General features: G+C 34.4%; 1 protein-coding gene across 8 annotated transcripts in view; it reads left to right on the forward strand.

The window, feature by feature from the left end:
• The window catches only part of ORC5 (origin recognition complex subunit 5), a 170,114-nt gene that overhangs the window by 51,114 nt on the left and 97,397 nt on the right, over nt 1-21,603 (forward strand). For 7 of the 8 annotated variants that reach the window (XM_015599540.2, XM_025041927.1, XM_015599539.2 and 4 more), the window contains exon 12: nt 9,165-9,275. The exons of the other annotated variant lie outside the window; for it this stretch is intronic. In XM_015599540.2, coding sequence (XP_015455026.1) covers nt 9,165-9,275 — 111 coding nt within the window. The remainder of the gene's footprint in view (nt 1-9,164; nt 9,276-21,603) is intronic. 8 annotated transcript variants of the gene reach the window in all.

The following is a 21,603-nucleotide window of genomic DNA, read 5'->3' on the forward strand; positions in this document are numbered from 1 at the left end:
AATGAGAAAAACTCATGAATTTAGGATACTATAGGAAGTGGATAAATGCATGCTTTTATTAGTTATTTAGATAAGAGTTATTTGTGTTGCTATGATACCATTATAATATACTAGTATTTTGTTATGTATAATATACTAGTATTTTGTTTGTTACATTGTTTGAAGGCACATTCAAGGAAGCTGGTCCTAGAGATGAAAGTTGACAAATTTTAGTGAATTAGTAGATGAAAAAGATCACTGGGGAATTTTTAATTAAACACAGCTGATTTTCCCTTGTTCTCCTTTGAAGCACCCACAAAAATGGCATTGAAAAAAAAGGTAAACTTGTGAGGATGAAGCAGATGAAAGACCCATAAAATTTAGAATTGCATAGTAGATAGATATGCAGGTGACTAACCAGCAAGAGAGGCTGAAATCTAACCCCCAGTGCAAACTGTTGTGACCTGAGGAATCTGGAAAAACTTGGGAATTAGAAGCATCTGCACATTTGCAGATGGGTTGTGGGGCAAGAAGAAATTGAAAGAATTAGTTCCACTTCGTACATCTAAACCACTGCTACTTTTCTTAGTGGAAGATGGAGAAATTTGAGCTATAAACTTCACAGTGTAGAAGCTGCGAGTTTTGTTTTTAGTGGCTAAAACCTAGGTGTGTTTATTTTCTTCTGAATAATTTTTTTATTTTTCAATTATAGTTGGCATACTGTATTATAGTATTTCAGGTATATAACACAATGATTAGACATTTATATATCTTATGAATTGATCACTGCAATGAATCTAGTACCCATCTGACACCATACATAGTTATTACAATATTATTGAGTATATTCCTTATGCTATACTTTATATCCCTATGACTATTTTGTAACTACTAGTTTCTACTTCTTAATCCCTTTTTTTCTTTTACCCACCTCCCAACCCCTTCCCATCTGGCAACCATCAAAATATTCTCTGTATCTATAAATTTGTTTCTGTTTCGTTTATTTTGTTCTTTAGATTCCATATATAAGTGAAATCATATGGCATTTGTCTGTCTCTGTCTGACTTACTCCACTCAGCACAATACCCTCTAGGTCCATCCATATTGTGGCAGATAGCAAGATTTCATTCTTTTCTTAGGGCTGAGAAATATTTCATTATATGTATGTACCACCTCTTCTTTATCCATTCATCTATCGATGGACACTCAGATTACCTTGATATCTTGGCTGTTATAAAAAATGCAGTGGGCATGTGGATTCATGTGTCCCTTTGAAGTAGTATTTTGGGTTTGTTTGGATAAATACCCAGAGGTGAGATTACTGGGTCCTTCTTTGTCTCTTGAAAAGCCTTTGTTTTAAAGTCTATTTTGTCTGGTATAAGTATTGCTACCCTAGCTTTTTGTTTGTTTCCATGTTCATAGAATACCTCTTTCCATTCCTTTACTTTCAGTCTGTGTATGTCTTTTGATCTGAAATGAGTCTGTTGTAGGCAGCATATGTAAGGGTCTTGTTTTCTTATTCATTCAGCCACCTTATCTTTTGATTGGAGGATTTAATCCATTAATATGAAAGTAATTGTTGATAGGTATGTAATTATTGCTATCTATTATTCATATTTTAGACCTTCTATTTTTCCAAGAAATTCCTTTAACATTTCTTGTAATACTGGTTTGGTAGCAATGAACTCCTTTAACTTTTTCTTGTCTGGGAAGCTTTTTATCTTGTCCTTCAATTCTAAATGATAGCTTTGCTGGGTAGAATGAGTAATCTTGGTTGTAGGTCTTTTCATCACTTCGCATATTTTGTACCAATCTCTTCTGGCCTGCCAAGTTTCTGTTGAAAAATTGACGAGTCCTGTGGAGATGTGCTCTCTTTTAGGTAACTTTTCTTTTGCTGCTTTTAAGATTCTTTGTCTTTAACCTGTGCCATTTTAATTGTGTCTTGATGTGGACTTCATGGGGTTCATCTTGTTTGAGACTCTCTGCGCTTCCTGGACTTATATGTCTGTTTCCTTTGCCAGGTTAGGGAAGTTTTTCGTCATTATTTATTCAAATAGGTTTTCAATTCATTGCTCTTTCTCTTCTTCTGGTACCTCTATGATGTGAATGTCAGTACACTTGATGTTGTCCCAGGGGTCCCTTAAACTATCCTCATTTCTTTTGGACTTTTTTTTCTTGTTGCTGTTCTGATTGGGTGTTTTCTGCCACCTTATCTCCTAAGTTGCTGATTTGATCCTCTGCTTTATGTAATCTGGTGATTCCCTGTAATGTATTCTTCATTTCTGACTGGTTCTTTTTTATGTTTTCTATCTCTATTTTTGTTTTCTATCTCTTTGTTAAAGTTCCTTCTCAGTTCATCCACTCTTCTAAGTTCATTGAACATCCTTATAACCAGTGTTTTGAACTTTACATCTGGTAGATTGCTTGTCTACATTTTCTTTAGTTCCTTTTCTGGAACTTTGTTCTGTTCTTTCGTCTGGGACATGTTTCTTTGTCTCCCCATTTTGGCTGCCTCCCTGTGTTTGTCTCTATGTATTAGGTAGGGCTTTTGTGTGTCCTGATCTTGGTAGAGTAGCCTTATGTAGTAGGTTTCCTCTGGGGCCCAGTGGCTCAGTCTTCCCTTGTCACCTGAACTGAGTTGTCTAGGTGTGTTCCTTGTATGGGTGGTTTGTGCTCTCCAGTTTTAGTTGAGCCTTGGTTGATGTTTGCACGTCAGTGGTCGGGATTGACCCTCGGGCTGATTGGTTGTGAGGACTCTCGTGCATGCTCAGTCTGCCCTTGAGTGTGTTGTTCTCAGATGAAGCCTCAGGTGGTACTCCATCTCGATCCGAAGCTGGCCAGCAGGCGTCTGTCCCTAGGGCCTCCTGGGAGGGGCTTTGTCACAGGCCAAGTTCAGCTGTAGCCTATGCCCTATCTGAGGCCACCTAGCAAGAGTCACCAAGTAATCCACCGATGGCTGCCACCCATGATGGGTTTGGAGGTGTCTCAAGAGGCCAAGCCAGGAACTGAGGCTGGCTGCCACCAGTGCTGGGCTTGGGGTTGTTCAGCAAGAGAAACAGAGCATGCCGAGGCCAGATGATGCTTATTTGGGGTTAGTGAACCTTTGAGAGATTTTAGGAACGTGTGCATCATGAGCAAAGACAGGCCGTTTGTATGGAAAAGCCACGGAGGAAGCTTGGGTGGGCCCATAAGTTGTGTGGGCAGGGTCTCAGGAAATCGCCAGGGCAGGGCAAACTGTGTTAGCCAGGTTGATGGAGACTCAGATATGGCTGCAGTCTGCTGTCTGCATGCCAAGAGCGGTGAGGGCTCAACAAAGTAACAGTAACTTCTGCCAGCACTTCTGTCTGGCTGAAAGCTGACCTTCCAGCCCTCTTCCTGCAGCCAGACAATTCAGTTCCTCCTTATATGTCCCTGGTGCCTTTCAAGCTGTTGCACCAGAGTTGGATCTCCGAGCCACTGAGTCTGTCAGTGAATAAGTCCAAGTGTGGGTCCTTTAAGAGGAATGTCTGTGACTCTAGCCACTCTTCCTCTCATTCAGCCATAATCTTCAACGGTTTTCACAGCCAGACGTTGTGGGCACTTCTCTTCCCAGCACTGGAAACCTGGTTTGGGGAGCCCGGTGTGTGGCTGGAACCCCTCACTCCTCTGGGGGGACCTCCATAACTGAGGTATCCTTCGTGATTCTCAACCTCCACAGAAGGGTATGGGACCAACCCATTCCTTATTTAACTCCATCCCTCCTACCAGTCTTGAGGTGGCCTCTTCTGTATATATCCCCAGTTGTAGGACTTCTATTCAGCTAAACTTCAGGTGACTCCCAATGATGGCTTCCTGTAGTTCAGTTGTCATTTTAATGTGGTTGTGTGAGGAGGCAAGCACAGTCTTTACCTACTCCGCCATCTTGACCAGACACGAGAACCTGTGACTTTTATTTCTCACTTTCAGTCTTCAGAGTAGTTTTGCTAAGTGTACACTTCTAAATTGATAATGTTTTTTTTTTAGTACTTTGAAGACATTGTTTTACTGTCTTCTGGTTTTATTGTTTCTGCTAAAAAAATCTTTTAAAAAATTTATCTATTTTCTCATAGCTGCTTTTAAGTTCTTTTCCTTTAGTGTTTTCAGCTTCACTGTGGTATTTCTGAGATTGAATTTCTTTTTACTTGGGATCAGTTTTGCCTCTTGAATTTGAATAATGATGCCTTTATTCAGTTCTGATAAATTCTCAGTCATTAACTTTTCAAATATTGCCACTCCTCCATTCTCATATTAATATGTCTTTCTGAGATAGTAATTAGACATAGGATACACCTTACTCTACTCTCTGTCTCTTAAGTTGTTCTCATTCTTCATTCCCTTAGATCTCTGTGTGCTGTTTTCTGGGTAATTTCTTCAGTTCTATGTTTAGATTTTTTCTTTCGTTTTGTCTTTTATTTATATTAACTTTGTAATTTCAGTAATCTTATTTGTAAATTTTAGAAGGTTTATTGGTTCACTTCAAGCTTGGTCACTTTTATACTTTTTCTAGTCATATTTTTCTTTAACATAAAAATAACCTATTTTATATTTTTTATCGTCTTTCAGTATTTAAACTCCATTCGTCTAATTCTACAGTTTCTATTTTTGCTGACTCATGCACATATGCCTTGTTTCTTGAACATTTTATTATTTAATCTTTGGAATTTTTGAGACCTGTGGTGTGTTCCTTTAGAAAGGTTTTGCATTTACTTCTGTACAGATACTTAGGAATACTAGTAACCTAGGATCATTTGAAATTCACTTCTCAGCCTGGGGATTTTCAGACCACAAAGATTGTGAATTCTGCATTCAAATCATCGTTAGCCCTAGATTCTAGTTAAAATCCCCAGGGAAGACTTTTTTCCTCTCTTCACACAATGCCAGTGTTTGGAAGGGAAATTTCCTTAAAAATATATTTTCTTATAATGGAAAGATTTTTCTAGTATGCCCTTTCACTGAGATATCTCTGGTTAGGCTTTCCACAATAGGCAGATTGTTGATTTTGTAACCTCTTTCTTACATGTGTGGCTGCTTTGGGTCATAAAGGATTTGTAGGAGAGAGTATTTCTAGCTAGATTGGTAAAGGAAGGATTTGTGGTAGGGCTTGCATTTGAGTAGGCTCTCAAGAATGGTGAGGAATGGATATGTAGAATTGGTAGAGGAAGACATTCTAGTTGAGGAAAGATTTAAGTCAAGAAGCATATGTGAGAAAGTGTAGGGTATATAAAAGAAATAAAATAAAATTGGCTGGAGTGTGTGGCAAGTTTCAGAAAAAAGACAACTGAAGTTGAATTGTGGAGGAATAGCCTTACTCACCAGTTCCTTAAGGGAAGGAAGCCTGTCTATTCACCTCCGTATCTTAGCACTTGGTTATATTTGAGGGGTGTTTATTGAACAAATGAATAAATGGAATGAATGAGTGAAGAAAATTAAAGAACGAACATAAAACTAAGAATTTTATTGTTTAGAGAGAAAATTATTTAAGAAATTCAAGAAAGGAGAGATATACGAGTGATGATGATGAGTGACTACTGAAAGAGCTGGCACTTCAGACCATCCTTGTGAAATGAGTGGATTTGTATGAATCTAGGAAAAGGACAGTGTTGACAGAATGAACTCTCTGAGCAAAGATATCATGAAGATGTCTCTACTTCTAGATGAACTCTAGTTCTTCTGTTCTTGTAGATTTGATTCTTACAGTAGCCTCTTTTGTCTTTAGTTCATGTTGCTTTAAAACTTGAACTTAACTGAAAGCTCCCTATGTATACTTACTAGTTTCTTTATATTTTTTTCCCTCTTCCTGAAATCTTGATTGAATGCTTACTTTATGCTAAGCATTCTGCTAGATGCTGCAAATATAGTAGAGAACAAAATAGTCCTTGTGTCTGCCCTCATATAGCTCTCCATTTAATCAGGCATAATATATTTAAAAGCAAACCACAAATAATTATCCTAACAGTTGTTTTAAATCTTTACACATCTTCAGTTGTAGAATTCCTTTTCTCTGTGTATCTTCAGTAGAAATTGATTTTTTTAAGATTTTACTTTTTAATTTAGTTAATGCATGTGTATGGTACCAGATTACTTGTCAGTTAGTTTATGTGGAAAAGCAAATCTTTTTCCTTTCCTTACCCTTAGTCCAATTCCCTGCAGGCAACTTCTTTGAACTGTTTCTAGCTTTTTGTTTTTCTGGCATAAATATTTATAACTCACAGTTTATGTTCCTGTCTCTAATTTTCTTGACACCAATTTTGATTTAATTCTACCTCCTCAATAATTATTTTATTTAATTTCTGTTTTCAATTCTCTTTCATTCTTACAGGCCTTTATCCTCTCTAATGACCTATCTAGTGAGATATTTCTTAGACTTTGCCTTCCTTTCTAAGTGAGAAGCCAGCTTGCATTTATAGCAGACAGAATAAGTTCAGTGAAGAAAATAAATATCATATGCTCTACATGCCACTAGAACACTTTGATTTTAAATTGAAAATGTGTTTTCTAATCGCAGAATAAAAAGAAAAGTGAAAATCAGAAAAATAGCAGCTTTGACAATGTGATTCTCAGCCTGAATTGCCTCCCACATTATTCCCAACACTTCAGAAATTTAGCTGATTTTTACTAATCTCAAGTTACTTCTAAGTGTTAATGAGGACAGGGACACCAATTTCACTTAAAATTCTCAACATTTACTTTTATTTTTTCTTTCTTTTCTCTAATACCATTTCATTTATTCATTCATTATCCATTTATCTATTCATTTATTTAACTAACAGCCTCAAGTGCTAAGGATAAAAAGATGAATAAAATTTTGTTTTTAAGACATTTGTCTAGAAAAGAAAAAAACACATATAAACAAGTGTATCTTGATGGCAAAAGTAAAAGCTGTCAAGCACTTATAAGCCAAACACTGTTAAGCTCTCCGTGTGATCTCATTTAATTCTCACAATGACCTAACGAATGTGGTTACTATTATTATCCTCATTTCTAGATGAGGAAACTTGAGTATTAAAGAGAAATTTTATAACTTGCCCAAGATTACATAGTTTATGTGGTGGATCTAGCATCCAATTCCAGGACTGTTTGACTACAAAACCATGATGTTAACCACTATTCTTGAATTCATATAACTGGCAACTGATTAGTAGCTACAGGTTTTAAAGACTCATACAAACCAATGAGAAAAAGGCAAAAATCCAGTTGGTAAATGGATAGGTGATACAAAAAGGAACTTGAACGTCTAACAAACCTGAGAGCCTCAGTCACTAATGAGAGAAATGCAACTTTAAACAACCGTAAGATATTATTTCATACTCTCAGACTTGCAAAACTGAAAAATAAGTCTGGTGATTCCAAGTGTTGGTGATAATGTGGAAGATTAAGAGCCTGCAGGTTGGTGATACCTAATAAAGTTAATATGTAAATGTACTCTGTATTGGTCACAGTAGGCTGAGCCATGCTGTAGTACAAAACAACAACAACCCCCCCCCTCCAACCCTCAGTGGCTTAACAAAGATTTATATATTGCTCATGACACAATTGAGTATGAGTTGGGTGGCATTCTTTCATCTTATGTCAAGTATAACATGGGGGCCTCCAGAGTTGCCACCAAAGAGAAAGAAGACTAAAGGAGCCAGTGGTTGGAAAGGCCGGGGTTGGGAGTTTACATCACTTTCACCCATATTCTGTTGGCCAGGACTTAATCGTATGGCCTTCATTTAACTGCAGGAAAGGCTGAGAAATGTAGTCTTCCTATTGCCCAAGAAGAAACAGCATTGGTGAACACATAGCATTGTCTCTGCCCTGTACTTTAATTAACAACCTCACTTTGAGAAACTGACACAAGTATACAAGGAGAAATGTAACAGGGTTGTCCATGACGGTATTATTTGTGAGAGTGTTGAGTTTTTTAAAGTAGGTAGTGATTTACCATAAAATGGACTTCTGTAGGGTAGTTTAAAAATGGACTAGAGCTATATGCGTCAATATGGCTAAACTTGAAAAACATAATATCAAAGAAGCAATTTTAGAGTGCTATGTCCAAAATGATATTATTTATATAAAACTTTAGATCAAGCAAACAGTGCTGTATGTTTTTTATGGATATATATATATATAGTATAAAAACTATCATGAAAGTGATAAAAACACCAAATTCTGGATAGTGCTTTCTTAGGGAAAGGAAGAGTGGAATATGACAAGAGTGCAAGAGAGCTTCAACTTATTTGTAATATGATTTATTGTTTTATTTCTTAGTATATATTGTATAATGTTAGGGTTTGATAAAATTTAATGGTGGGTACATTGGTATTTGTTATATTAACTTCTTTATTTTTCTGAATGTTTGAAGTATTTAATGAGAAAAGCATATAAAATTTAAGACTTGAAAAATGGTTTCTAAACTATCTTTTAGATATAAATAGCTGAAGTAAATATTTCATTTTATAATTCTGAGTAGGTATTTTTTTTGCAGTCGTTCTTTAAAGAAGTAGTTATTCCCATGCATATAAATTCCCATTTTATTTGCCATTGCTAATATAGAGTACTTAAAATCTTACATTGCAACTAAAATTATCTGATGGAGTGGACCTTGAGCACTGCAGTTTTCTAATGATAAGTTAGTGTACCATATGACTTTGTACACTAGTATGAACATTTTATAGTCTTTAAACTTTTTATGAATTTTACATTGTTTTGGGCCAACAGATTATTCACAGATTATAAAAGTTTTCTAAGCTAGTATTTACTATAACTGATCTTTTTAAAACTATTAATGATGAACAAATAAATTTCTAGTCTGTGGCACGAAGAGGAATGGTGAGAGGTAGTAAGTTCTAGACTAGGAGTCAGGACCTAGACCCTGATTTTGGTTATGTGCTATCTTGACTAATGACTTGGCTAAGTCACTTAGCATCTGGTTCCATCAGCAAAATAGGGCTGAATAACTTGTGAATTCTTTAATATTTGTTGATGCTAAGTCAGAAAATCTTGAAGAAAATGTTAAGGGTTGAATTATGGTTACATCAGATAAAGTTTTAACATAGAGACTGAAAGTTGGCTTGTTAGCGTCTTTGGGGAACAATAGAATATAAATATGTTGTTACTGGGAATTCATTGTGCAGAAAATGAGTTCTCTACTATAAGAAGAAAACCCATGTTCTTTTTCCTTGTAGACAAGCAATCATCTCCTTGGACCAAAACTTTTTCCACTAGATAGATTATTAGCAATATTATATAGTATCGTGGACAGCAGAGTTGCTCCAACAGCGAATATCTTTTCCCAGGTAAGCTTAATGAAATTTATCTTTATGGAATTTTTCAGGTAAATAGGTAGAGTTCCAGGCATATAGAGTTTTGGTCAGCATATTTACTGTTTTAAACTATATAATGAACAGTGTTTTTAGTAATTGAAAATTCCAAATATAGAATCTTTGAGAGTATTTCTGAATTTGCATATATTTATTGGTATAACTTGATAAATTAAAAACAGCTTGATTTTTTAAATAAAGGAATTTTTAAATTAAATGATTATAATTGCTGATTAAATAAACGAGTAGCTTTATGATTAAATTAATTATAATATAGAAATAAAATTTAATGAAAACAAAATTTAAAAAATGATTTGCCAGGAAGTAATCTTATTATCCTTATTCCTCATATATCTCTCTCTCTATACACACACACCTTGCAGGTTGATAGTATGCATTAAAAAATTATCTATTTTCCAGAATGATTTAAGTTCTCAAAATTTTCACTAGATGGCAGCAGTAGCATAAAATAGAAACTGACAATTATTAAATTACTAAACGTTAAGGATTTTTTTTTCAGTTGCCATTTTAAGAAAAACCTATTTATTAAAAACATAGTCATAGTAGTTTTCTTAAATGGTGCAGAAAAACAATATTTAGCACATGGTATGAATGAATAGAAGAAAAAGCAAATGATGTGACTATTGAAAAGGAATGTTGCAATGAGGATTTTGTTTTATGTATGTTTTTAGGTTGAGAAATATGAAAATAGCAGCATTTACATTTTAATTCACTGCAAATAAATTTGGGCCTTGAATGGATGTTAGATTTTGTAATCTAATGTGTGGTGGTAACTTTTAATTCTTCATTTGAAGAAGTCTTTGAGAACCAAAAATATATGTTCTTTGTTTGACTCAACATTGAAGGTAGATCATTTTTGTGTCAGCACTTATAGAAAATTTTATCTACCTTTTCTGTGTTCTTGAGGAAAGATAATCTAGTCAGTTATTAAGCTGTGCATATAACTAGCTAAAATAGATAAGTAGACTGGCCTTAATGCCAATAACTTAAAAAACCTAATTCAGTATTAATCTGTATTACAGGGATGGATATATATATAATGTATATATATATTTAAATGCTTTGAAATTAAGGTAATTTTTAATCAGACTTTACATTTTATTAATACCTTTTTGCATCCAATATATGAGTTTTTTATTTGGTGTTTGTTGTTGCCGTAACCATGAAATAGGCATTGTGATCTTTCCTGTCAGGGATTGAGCCTCAGAGAGGTTAAATAATGTTGCTCGTATGACACATGTAAATCTTTGAGAGCCGAAGCCTGGGGAAGCGAGATGCTTCTGAACAGGGCAAGAAGGTGTTTGTGTCAACATGTGGTTGTAATTCTCAGGTGCCCAAAAGTTACCTTTCTAGGGGACATAAAGAAGGATAATAAAGGTTTTTTCTTTTCAGAGATCTTATAACTTATTCTGAGGGGATAAAACATGTACATAAAAATAATGTAAGGCTGTAAATGAATACTAATTAGTGCTGCTGAGAAGTTTAGAGCAGAGAGAGATCACTTCTGGATTGGGCAGGATACAAGAAAGATGACTTCACAGAGAAGGTGAAAAATGGAGCTGGGCTGTGGAGAATGAATAGGAATTTTTTTCTTCAAATACTTCTAATTTAGATAAGTGATCCATTTTTATTATACAGAAATGAGGAAATGGGTAAATAAAAGGGAAGCATAATAGATAATATTAGCTGACATCTTATTTCCAGTGAATAGAGTTTATTTAGACTAGAGATTTATGAAGGGAAGATAATGTGACCAAAGGGGTAGGACTAGGAAGAAACAAGACACACTTGTGAAAGTAGACGGGATTATATTATGGTAGTGGTAGCTGTCATTGTAGTTAAGATCTAGTAGTAGTAAGACTGCCACCACCACCCATCACATCTTGGTGGGTAACTTACCTGTTTTACCTTACATTAGTAGAGCATTTTGCATTTTATAAAGTCTTGTCACATACTAAGTTAATCTTTAAAGAGGAAGAACTGAAGCTCTGAATGCCTAAGAGATCTGCCCAGCGCCACATAGCAAATCACTGGTAGCCTCTAGACTTGAAGAAGACTTTCCCAGCAGCAGGTCTTGATTATAGATGACCAGTGGCACCCATCTTTGTTTTCAGCAATGCTTGTAATGTCATTAAGTAACAGTTTGGCCTAAAATGTATGTATTTTTTAACAAAGTTAAATTCTCTTCAGCCTTAACAGTTGTGAAATTCTTTTCAACCTTAACCTAAAACAATTTTTTATTCTTTATCTCCTCATTAGCAGTAATCAAAATGATAAATTTTATGTATTTAAAACATGGCTGTTCTGAATTTGTTTATGTTCATTTGATGACAAATCACTTAAGACTTGATCTCAGTTGATTTCTATTTGGGAAACAAAGGATGGGGAGCTACAAAGGGATGATGCAACTAACCCTAAGGAGTTGACCTGTACTTTCGTTTAGTCAATTAAACATCCAGGACAATCAGGTAACATATATACTGTGTTTAAGAAAAAGTTTGTCAGAAATCACATCCAAAAGAAGAGTATTTCTTCCACTGCCTTATTTTCTTTTTCTTTCATTGACTCCCAGTGACCTTTTCTGTTTTTCTCCTTTTACTCAACTGTCAAAACTATATTCTTGCCCATAGGAATGGAAATTTTTATTTAACTTATGCACACTTAATTTTTTTAAGTGAAAAACAAAAGTATAACACTTGTAAGTTTTTATTTGATAGGAACACTAGATGGCAATATTGTTACATCCTAGCTTTAAGATGAACTAGGAAACAGCTTTTACTTTTTAATATTGTCTTTGATATTTAGAGAAAGCTACTTGTTAATTTAACACATTGGTTTATTTGAACAGAATTACCTGAAGATGTTTAATAATATATGTGTGCACACATGCATACGCTGTACGTACTTTTATGAAAATGTAAATAAAATTGGTAATGAATTGTGTTACATGACTATTTTCTACCTGGAACTAAATTTCTTTTTATTGGCTGTAATGTGCCTACGAAAATAATAATTTTTTTAAATTCATTTTTCTATTCCTTTATTTTATATGCAATTTTTGAGTTTGTTTTATAGTAATGTGCTATTTTATAGCTTGATTTACCAGATACATAATTATTCATAATTTTACACATATAATAAATTGATTAAATGTGGCATATTTGTTCAAAGTTCTCTTGAAGCAAAAGTTTATCTCCATTGCATTTCATTTAAATTTATTTAAATCTATTCTGTAATAAAGTTAAAAAATAGTAGTTTAAGGAATCTTTAAAGTTATTAAAATTCATAATAGTCATAGTAGTATTGTATTGTAGTTGGTATTATGAGTTTTTCATTCCTTATTAAATTTTAGATGGAATTCTACTCATTAATTTTTAGTCTCATAAATAAGTAAAAGAATATTAGTGTATTTGACATTTTTAGATTAATGATCATATTTTTGAATTGAAATATGGTTTTTAAATTTTTCTTAGACTTGTAAGATAATTTTAGCCTTATTTAATTTACTGCAATGTTGCAGTAATGATCATGAATCATTTTAAAATTTTTAATTCAAATAAAATAAATGTAGTCCAATACATACCTGAACTTTGTGAATGACAAAGCATTAATTCCAGCGTTTTCATTTTTTTCCTCTTAGCATAGATAGAGTGAAGAAACTATATAATTTAGATCCAGTAAATGGTCAGGTTTATTACTTTCAAAACAATTTGGTCAGATGTGTTTTTGACCACCATTTATCATCTTTAAAAGAAATACTATTGAATTGTCTTTTTTTTCTCGGAAGTGTATTAAAAACATGTTATGCCTTGTTACCTTGTCTTTTTCTTTTTTTTTTTTGAAGAACGATAATTTGGAAATTTTCGAATGATCTATTTTATTCTTTTGGTCTTTTTTTCTTTTACTTATTCTCACCCACCTTTTTCATAGTCCTGTAGTTAGCTGAAGACAGTAGAAGTATAGTTCTTTAAGACTGTCATCAGATATATCACTTATTTTAAAATATTAAATCATAATGCTTTATTTTTTTCCAGATGGTAAAAATGGTGAATAGTTTATTCTAAAATTATCGAGACACATTTTCACAGGGACTTTTAAAAGGAGAATTATCTTTAAAATCAGGGACATTTAATTACATATATATATCTGTATCACATTATCATTAATCTTATTTGATTAGTTAGCATTTTGAAAAATTAGTTTTGAAGATAATTCACTTAATTCTACAATTTAGGTTTAAAATAATATAATTACTATATTATAAGAAACAATGCACTCTGAATTAAGATTAAAAAATAGCTGAAAGATAAGAAAAGGAGCATAGTTCCTTTAAAAAATGGTTCTCTGTACCATATCGACAAGTTGCATTTTTTTAAATAATATCTAGTTTCTGAATGGCTTCATATTTGTACATAATTTAATAAGGAAAAATTAAATTTAAATGTCACTAAATTTATCTTTATTTCTTCAAGTATAAGTAAAAAGCATTTTGGGGAGTTCCAGTCAAGATGGTGGAATAGGGTAAACACTGTTCTCACCTCTTCTCATGACCACTTCAAAATTACAACTACAGAACAATCATCATTGAGAATCACCAGGAGTCTAGCTGGACCGAAGTCCTGTGGAATTGAAAGAAGACACGTCGACACTGATAGGAGGGGCAGACACAGAACAGGGTGGTCCCACACCCATGTGTGGCCATCAAAAATCAGGAGAGAATTCTCAGCTTTGATTGTGAGGGATCCCAGCCCATACCAGGCTCCCAATCCCAGGTTTCCAGTACCAGGAAGAGAAGTCCCCACACCTTCGGGCTGTGAAGACTAGTAGAGACCCTGGCTGAATGAAAGAGGGAGGGCTGCTGGAGTCCCAGGTGTTCCTCTTAAAGGACCTGCACACAGACTGACTTACTGACAGACTCACTGGCTCTGAGCTCCAGCACAGGGGCAGCAACTTGAAAGACACCAGGTACATATGAGGAAGAGGAACTGAGTTGTCTGGCTTCAGGATGAGGGCAGGAGGGGCAGCATTCTCACAGACAGAAGTTTTGGCAGAAGCCATTGTTCCTATGTTGAGCCCCCCACCCAGCATGCAGATACAGGCAGGCACCATTTCTGAGTCTCCATCAACCTGGCTAACAGGGTTGGCCAGCCTTGGTGATTACCTGAGACCCTGCCCCATCCAATTTGTAGGCCCACCTAAGCCACCTCTGGTGGCTTTTCCGTACAAATGACCTGTTTTGGCTCATTCTAAAATCTCTCAAAGGTTCACAAACCCCAAACAAGCATCATCTGGCCTCGGTATGCCCCATATCTCTTGCTAAGCAGCCCCAAGCCCAGCACTAGTGGCAGCCGGCCTTGGTTTACAGTTTAGCCTTACCCAGGCACCTCTGAGCCCAGCGCAAGTGGCAACAATTTGCAGATCATTTTGTAGCTCGTACCAAGTAGCCCTGGGCAGGGCACAGGCAGCGGCTGAACTTGGCCTGTCCCAGAGCTCCCAAGAGGCCCCAAAACCAACACACCTGGTGGCCAGCTTCAGATCACACCAGAGCACCACCCTACTACCTCTATAAAAGACACACCAAGAGAGCAACTGAGCAGACACCAGCACCCTGCAAAAGTAAACCCTGTTTCATAGAGTCAGCCTCTGCACAACAGCTCCTCCATTATAGTCACTGTCAGTCCTGACAACCAGTCAGCCCAAGGGTCAGTCCCTCCCATTGATGTACCAATAGCAAATAAGGCTTGACTACAACAGGATGCCATATACAAGGGGTATACCTGGAGCACATGGCTCAGGTGACCAGAGAGACTGCACCACTGCGCCCCACAGGACACCTACTACCTAAGGCCTCTCTACTAAAACCGAGAGACATAGCAGCTTTACCTAATAAATAGAAACAAACATAGGGAGGAAGCCAAAATGGGGAGACAAAAAACATCTCAAATGAAAGAACAGAACAAAGCTTCAGAAAAAGAAACCAAGTGAAGACAAGCAATCTACCAGATGCACAGTTCAAAACACTAGTTATAAGGATGCTCTGTGATCTTAAAACTTCAACAAAGAGATAGGAAACCTAAAAATGAAGGTAGAAAACATAAACACCAGTTGGAAATGAAGAATATAATAACTGAATTGAAGAATACATTAGAATCAACAGTAGATTAGATGAAGCAGAGGATCAGATCAGCTATTTGGAAGATAAGGTAGCAGATAAAACCCAATCAGCATATCAGCAATAGAAAAGAGTCCAAAAAAATGGGCCTCTGGGATAACATCAAGTATACAGACATTTGCAACATAAGGTACCAGAAGGAGAAGAGAGAAAACAAGAAATTGAAAACTTATTTGAATAAATAATGACAGAAAACTTCCGTTACCTGGACATACAAGCCCAGGAAGCACAGAGTTCCAAACAAGGTGAACCCAAAGAAGCCTATACCAAACACATCATATTTAAAAAGGCTGAGGTTAAAGACAAAAGAATCATGAGAGCAGCAAGAGAAAACCAGTTACCTACAAGGGAGCTCCCATAAGACTATCAGCTGATTTCTCAACAGAAATTTTACTGTCCAAAAGGGATTGACATGACATATTCAAAGTGATTAAAAGCAAGAACCTGCAACCAAGATTACTCACTTTACCCAGCAAAGCTGTCATTTAGAATCAAAGGACAGATAAAGAGCTTCCCAGACAATAAAAAGCTAAAGGAGTTCATCACCACCAAACCAGTATTACAAGAAATATTAAAGGGACTTCTTTAAGAAGAAGAAGAAGAAAATATATATATATATATATATATGAATAATAAAATGGCAATGATTACTGCCTACCAATAATTACATTCAATGTAAATGGATTAAAGGCTCCAATCAAAAGACAGGACAGCTGAATTATAAGCTGTAATTAATTATAGCTTTTGATAACCTTATATTTTTTTCTCGTTAGGTGTTTGTTTCTGAACCATACATGACATATTTAAACTAATTATTTAGATACTTTCCAAATATATTTATCATTAGAAGAATGATAATTTAGCTGTTTTCTCTAGGAGAGTGTTTTGAAGTGGATGCTTCATCTCTTAATTTATCATCGCTATAGGAAGATGTTTTTGCTATACTTGTTAGGGCAGCTAATGTTTTATTAAACCAAAACAGGTTTTTGGCATTTTTCTTCACATATAGGTAGATGTATAGTAAATTTACATAATTTTTCATTTTTTAAAGTAAAGAACACATTTTGTAAATATGATTTAATTCAAAATTTTTAAAAATAAAAATATTTTAATCTAGTTCAAACTTCAAAGTCAGTATTCACTTTTTTCCCTAATTGGAATAAATTTTTCTTTCTGTGCTTAAAATTTTAATAGATACTCACTGTGAGTCTGCTGTATTGCAAGAACTGTGTTGGATAAAGAGAATACAAAAGTGGGGAAAATGCAGTTCCTGCCCTCAAGGACCTTATCAGTCAGTCTGTAACTTCTGCTGCCTTTCATTTGTTCTTGGTGCAGTTGCTAGATTCTAGCTTATACTAGAGTTAATGGAGTATGTGTGTATTTACTGGGAGAACATACTCGCTGAAGGAACTAATGCTTAAGTGAAAATTAACATTTAAATACTTAAAGTGAATAAATAAAAGTAGGATTTTTCACTTGTAGTCCCTGTTATTTGATAATATAGTTATTTAAGTGTATTTTTTCAAGTAAAATAACAAACCCGTTGAATTTTTCTTTCTGACTTGCCTTGAACTTAGTGTCGTGGAGCATGATTGTTTGATACTGTGTCATAACTAAATTTTGCTAATAATTAAATTTGGTTATAACTAGTTACGTTTATTAGTATCAGTCTTAATTAAGACTTGAAACTTATTAAGTTATGTACAACTAAGGAGTTTATTGTAAGTAGCCTATTAGAAACTAAGTGGCTCTTCTTAAAAAGTCACATGGCTGTATTTCAAATACTTTATGATTAAATGTTATGCTTATTATATTACTCTTTTATATACAATATTTCAAAGTACTTCTATGGATTTTTTAACCAAAAGCACTTTAACCAAATAACTGATTTTATAGACTTTATTTATAAAGTATAAAACCTCTTTACCTTAAAAAATTAGTTTGTACACTATATAATATTATGGTTTGATTTATATTTCTACAAAGGTAATAACATTTATCAAATGCTAGTCACATAACATTAGAAATCATAGTTGATGAATACTATCTAATGCATATATTGATTAGATAAGAATTTGAACCTCAAAGTATAATATCCTACAATCTAGCTGTAATATATTCACATAAAGTTGATTTGAGTATGAGAGAATTATCTTTATAGATATTAAAGTTGGTGAACAAAAGGGACAGTTTTTCTAAATAAATTCCTTGGATACTAGCATATTAGAAAATGTAAAAAGCTATTCTTTTTCAATTTCTCTGTCCTTCATTTCAATTTCTCTGTTCTTCAGTTGGCTTGTACCAGCATTCCAGTGTCTCTAATATCCAACTTAAATACTTGATACTATTAAGGTAAATTATGTAAATCACAGGAAATATCTTGAACACTAACATTTTCTAATAAATTTACTATGTTTTTTTCTTAACCATGACTGAGATTGTGAGGCATTCCATTCCAAAGATGGTAAAGAACCCTTATTTAATGCCTACTTCGCTGATGAATGGGTCAGCAGGGGTGCTGTTTGACGGTGGCTGGCCGATCTCTAGCAGTGAAGAGCCTTACTGCCATGATGTTCAATCTCCACTGGTGCAGTAAATTAGATTCTCAAATCTCCTCCTACCCCTGGTGTGGATGTATTACTATTCTTCCATCAGACCACTATGCAGTAGGTACTAATTTCAGGAGATTTTTAAAAGCTGTTTTGGGATGTTTCATATTTGAAAAGAGTGAGATTGATCTATGATTTTCCCTAGCTGCACTTTTGTTGTAAGGGATACTAAAATTAATCATTACCAAAGATAATAAGAAGCACAGTGTATTTTACTCTATTACCCAGGGATAAAAAGTTGTCTTTATTGTTTTCATTTGTGAAAGAACAGTATTTACCCCTACTACTCTTGTCTTCCCTGAAGCTGGTGTTAAATTTCTTCAGTGTAACAACTTCACCTTTGTGAATCTGTCATCCTGGTAATAGGTATTTTTACTGAACTCCAGAAAAATGGAACCATTGCTTAAGGGTGATATGTAAAATATTGCCTAAGGGATGAAAAAAATCATAAATTAGACTTTCAACTTTTGAATAAATAGTACATTGATACCTTATTTTCATAGGCAGTATTTTATAACGCTTCTAATAAATATGCCAATTGTATATGTTTTATTCATTTTTGGGGAGGAAATGTATTCAACACCAATTTTATTTGCCTTGGCAATTTTTTTTTTTTTTTTTTTTTTTTTTCTTTGGTATTTTTTTTTTTTTTTTTTTTTTTTGCTGAGAGTACAAAAAAGAGTTTGTGTGGATATATGCTTGCACATACCTCTTTAAGAAAATATGTACTGTTAATATAGTAACCATATAGGCAGATACACCCGTCAGATAGAGCAGTGTGACTAGATTGGTTTGATGAGAAAAGGTGTTTTAATAGCACGTTAGGAGAGAAATGATTTCGGAAAATCTAACATTATGGAAGTGTGCTACATTTAAAACTATTTCTATAAAAAGATGATTAAAAGAAATGTTGATGCTTAAGGGAATGGTTTCCAGTGAGAAATTGTCTTGATTCTTTGTCAGCTCACAGCTAATTCTTTTGGAGGAGATTGGCCTCACCTGCCTATACATATTTCAGATGCTGATCCTGTAGAATAGTCCTTTTCTTTTCCCCTAGATGAGAAATTAGGGTCCTCAGTCCCAAGTCACTATAGAACCTAATTGTTCCCTCACCATGAGCACTCAAGCACCTGATAGAGAGTTGAAGTCTTAGAATGGAATAAGACTTATCTCGATAATTAGGAATAAGAAAGGGAGCTAGGTTTACCTGGAACTGCCTTATCTACTCTCCCTGGCTCAAATGCTCTGTATATGCTGATATCGCTGATATCTTTTGAATTCTATGTTTTAGTCCTTATCCTCTGGCTCTGGACCCAAATTGCCTACTGAACGTTAATATCTGAATGTGCCAAGTATTATCTGGGGTATGATACATCCCAAACTAAATTATTCTCTAAAGCTTTTCCTGTGTTTTTTTAGTTTTACCTGGATTTCAAAACTAGTCATTTATTCATGTCTTTCTGGACATGAATAAATATCATGTTTATTTTTTTGACATGTACACTGTTAGGTGCTAAACAAACAAAAATAATATATGATTTCTAGGTTTTAGTTCAATTAAATGGAGAAATTATCTCTGAACCGTCTCTTGTTTTCACTCCATTTAGTCAACAAGTCAAGTATATATTTTTCCTTCTAAATACAAATGTCTCTTCTTCCTTTCTTGTCATCCTCACTGCCATTGCTTTAAATCCGTAGCTTCATCTATTGCACCAGCATCTTAACTGGTTTCTCTGTCAACAGACACTTTCAAATTCATTTTCTATACAGTTATCAGTATAAATCTTTAAAAGAACTTTTGGTCTTGTTTTCTGCTTATACTTTTTAAATGAATTACATCATCTATAAAACCAAGTCTGCATTTTATAGCATTTCTTATAAGGCCCCTTCACATACTGGCCCCATTTTCTGCCACTTTATTCATTCACCCTCAGTGCTATATACAATAAGCTGTTTCTTTCCTGAAAATACACCAGTTTTTCTTCTGTATTGTTACATGTGCTGTCCTCCTGCCATTGTTGAAATGAACTCTCTTTTATGCTTTGTGGTCCGTCCCTCAAATGCCATTTCTCAATGAATTCACATTTTGCCTCCATCTGTCTTAGTCATTCTCTTCTCTATAATGATAATTGCATTTATACATATCATTCACCAGCATAGCTCTCATATTGTGCCATTACCATTTTATTATGTTTGTCTTCCTAATACCTAAAGGCTTTGTCTTTTCATTTTTGTGTCTCGGGCACAGTGCCTTGAACATGGGATTTACTCACTCAATGAATGACTTCCCATTCCCCTAAGCATGCAGTTATGGTGTTTCTGGATAGAGATTTGCAGTCATTTAAGTGCTAATAAGTTCCAGAGGTGAGAGGTGCTATCTTTAGTTCCTCTTCATATAAACATACATGCCACTTTTTCTTTACCTGAGCACATTTGAAGACTAACAATCCACTCCCTGCTTTTTTGTGTGTGAAATAAAAGTTCGAAAAATGAATTTCCAGAGGTGATAATTTTAAATTGAACATCTTTGACAGTATTTTCCTATCTACCTTGTGTGTGTAAAAATGTCAGTTGAACTCTCTTGGTTTATGCCTCATGCTCATAAACTATCACATCGCCTGAAATCATGTCAAATGTAGTGCTTATTGGATTGTGTGAACCTCACATATTAAATTCTTTTATTTAAATAATTTAATATATTTTAGATTGTAAAGTTCCTCTAGGACAAGCAGGATAGGCTGTTTCACACATCAGTTGACATATATTCCAACCTATAAAAGTATAAAAATAATGAGCATGTTAAAAATTAATTACAGTTGTAAATTGATTTCCTTTTGTTGGCAGAAAACATAGTTTATTAGCTTGGGAACAGGTTCACACTGTTATGACATCAAGCACTTCCAGCAGAAGCTTGTTAGTGACTGCCTCTCAGATTAAGAAAAAAACTCTCACTGTGGAACATGAACTCCTATTGTTAAGACATAAGTAATCAACTCATCCCCTATGTGGATGAGAACAAAGAGCATAATAGTATACAGAGATTAACTAAGCAAATATTGCACAACCCCATTTAAGATGTAAATTAAAAAATATCCTATGTATAAGGAGGTTTTCATTTTTTATTTTTCTTTGTGAATGCCTCAGTCATAGTATAGGAGCTAGTCAGAAGGAAATAATATATACTTTGGCTTTTGAATTAGGTAAATTGATTATTTTAACCTAAAGTAAAATAAATTCCTTTAATTAGTGTCACTATGCTGCTAATATATGAAAACTAGGGAATACCATTCTCTTTGATAGCAAGATGCTTCCGATTTTTAGGAGCTTTGTTTATTTTTAAACCAAGGATTAAAAAGCAGAATTTTTATTTTGAGGAAAAAAGTCAATGGAAACATGACTAAAACTTGGAGGTAAAGTCACTGACTTTTAGTACAATTTTTTTTTTCTAACTTTATTCTGTATTTCCTAGCACAAAATCTGAATCCTGACTTTGAAAAAGAAA

The sequence above is a fragment of the Pteropus alecto genome, unplaced genomic scaffold (assembly GCF_000325575.1).
Source record: "Pteropus alecto unplaced genomic scaffold, ASM32557v1 scaffold109, whole genome shotgun sequence".
NCBI lineage: Eukaryota > Metazoa > Chordata > Mammalia > Chiroptera > Pteropodidae > Pteropus > Pteropus alecto.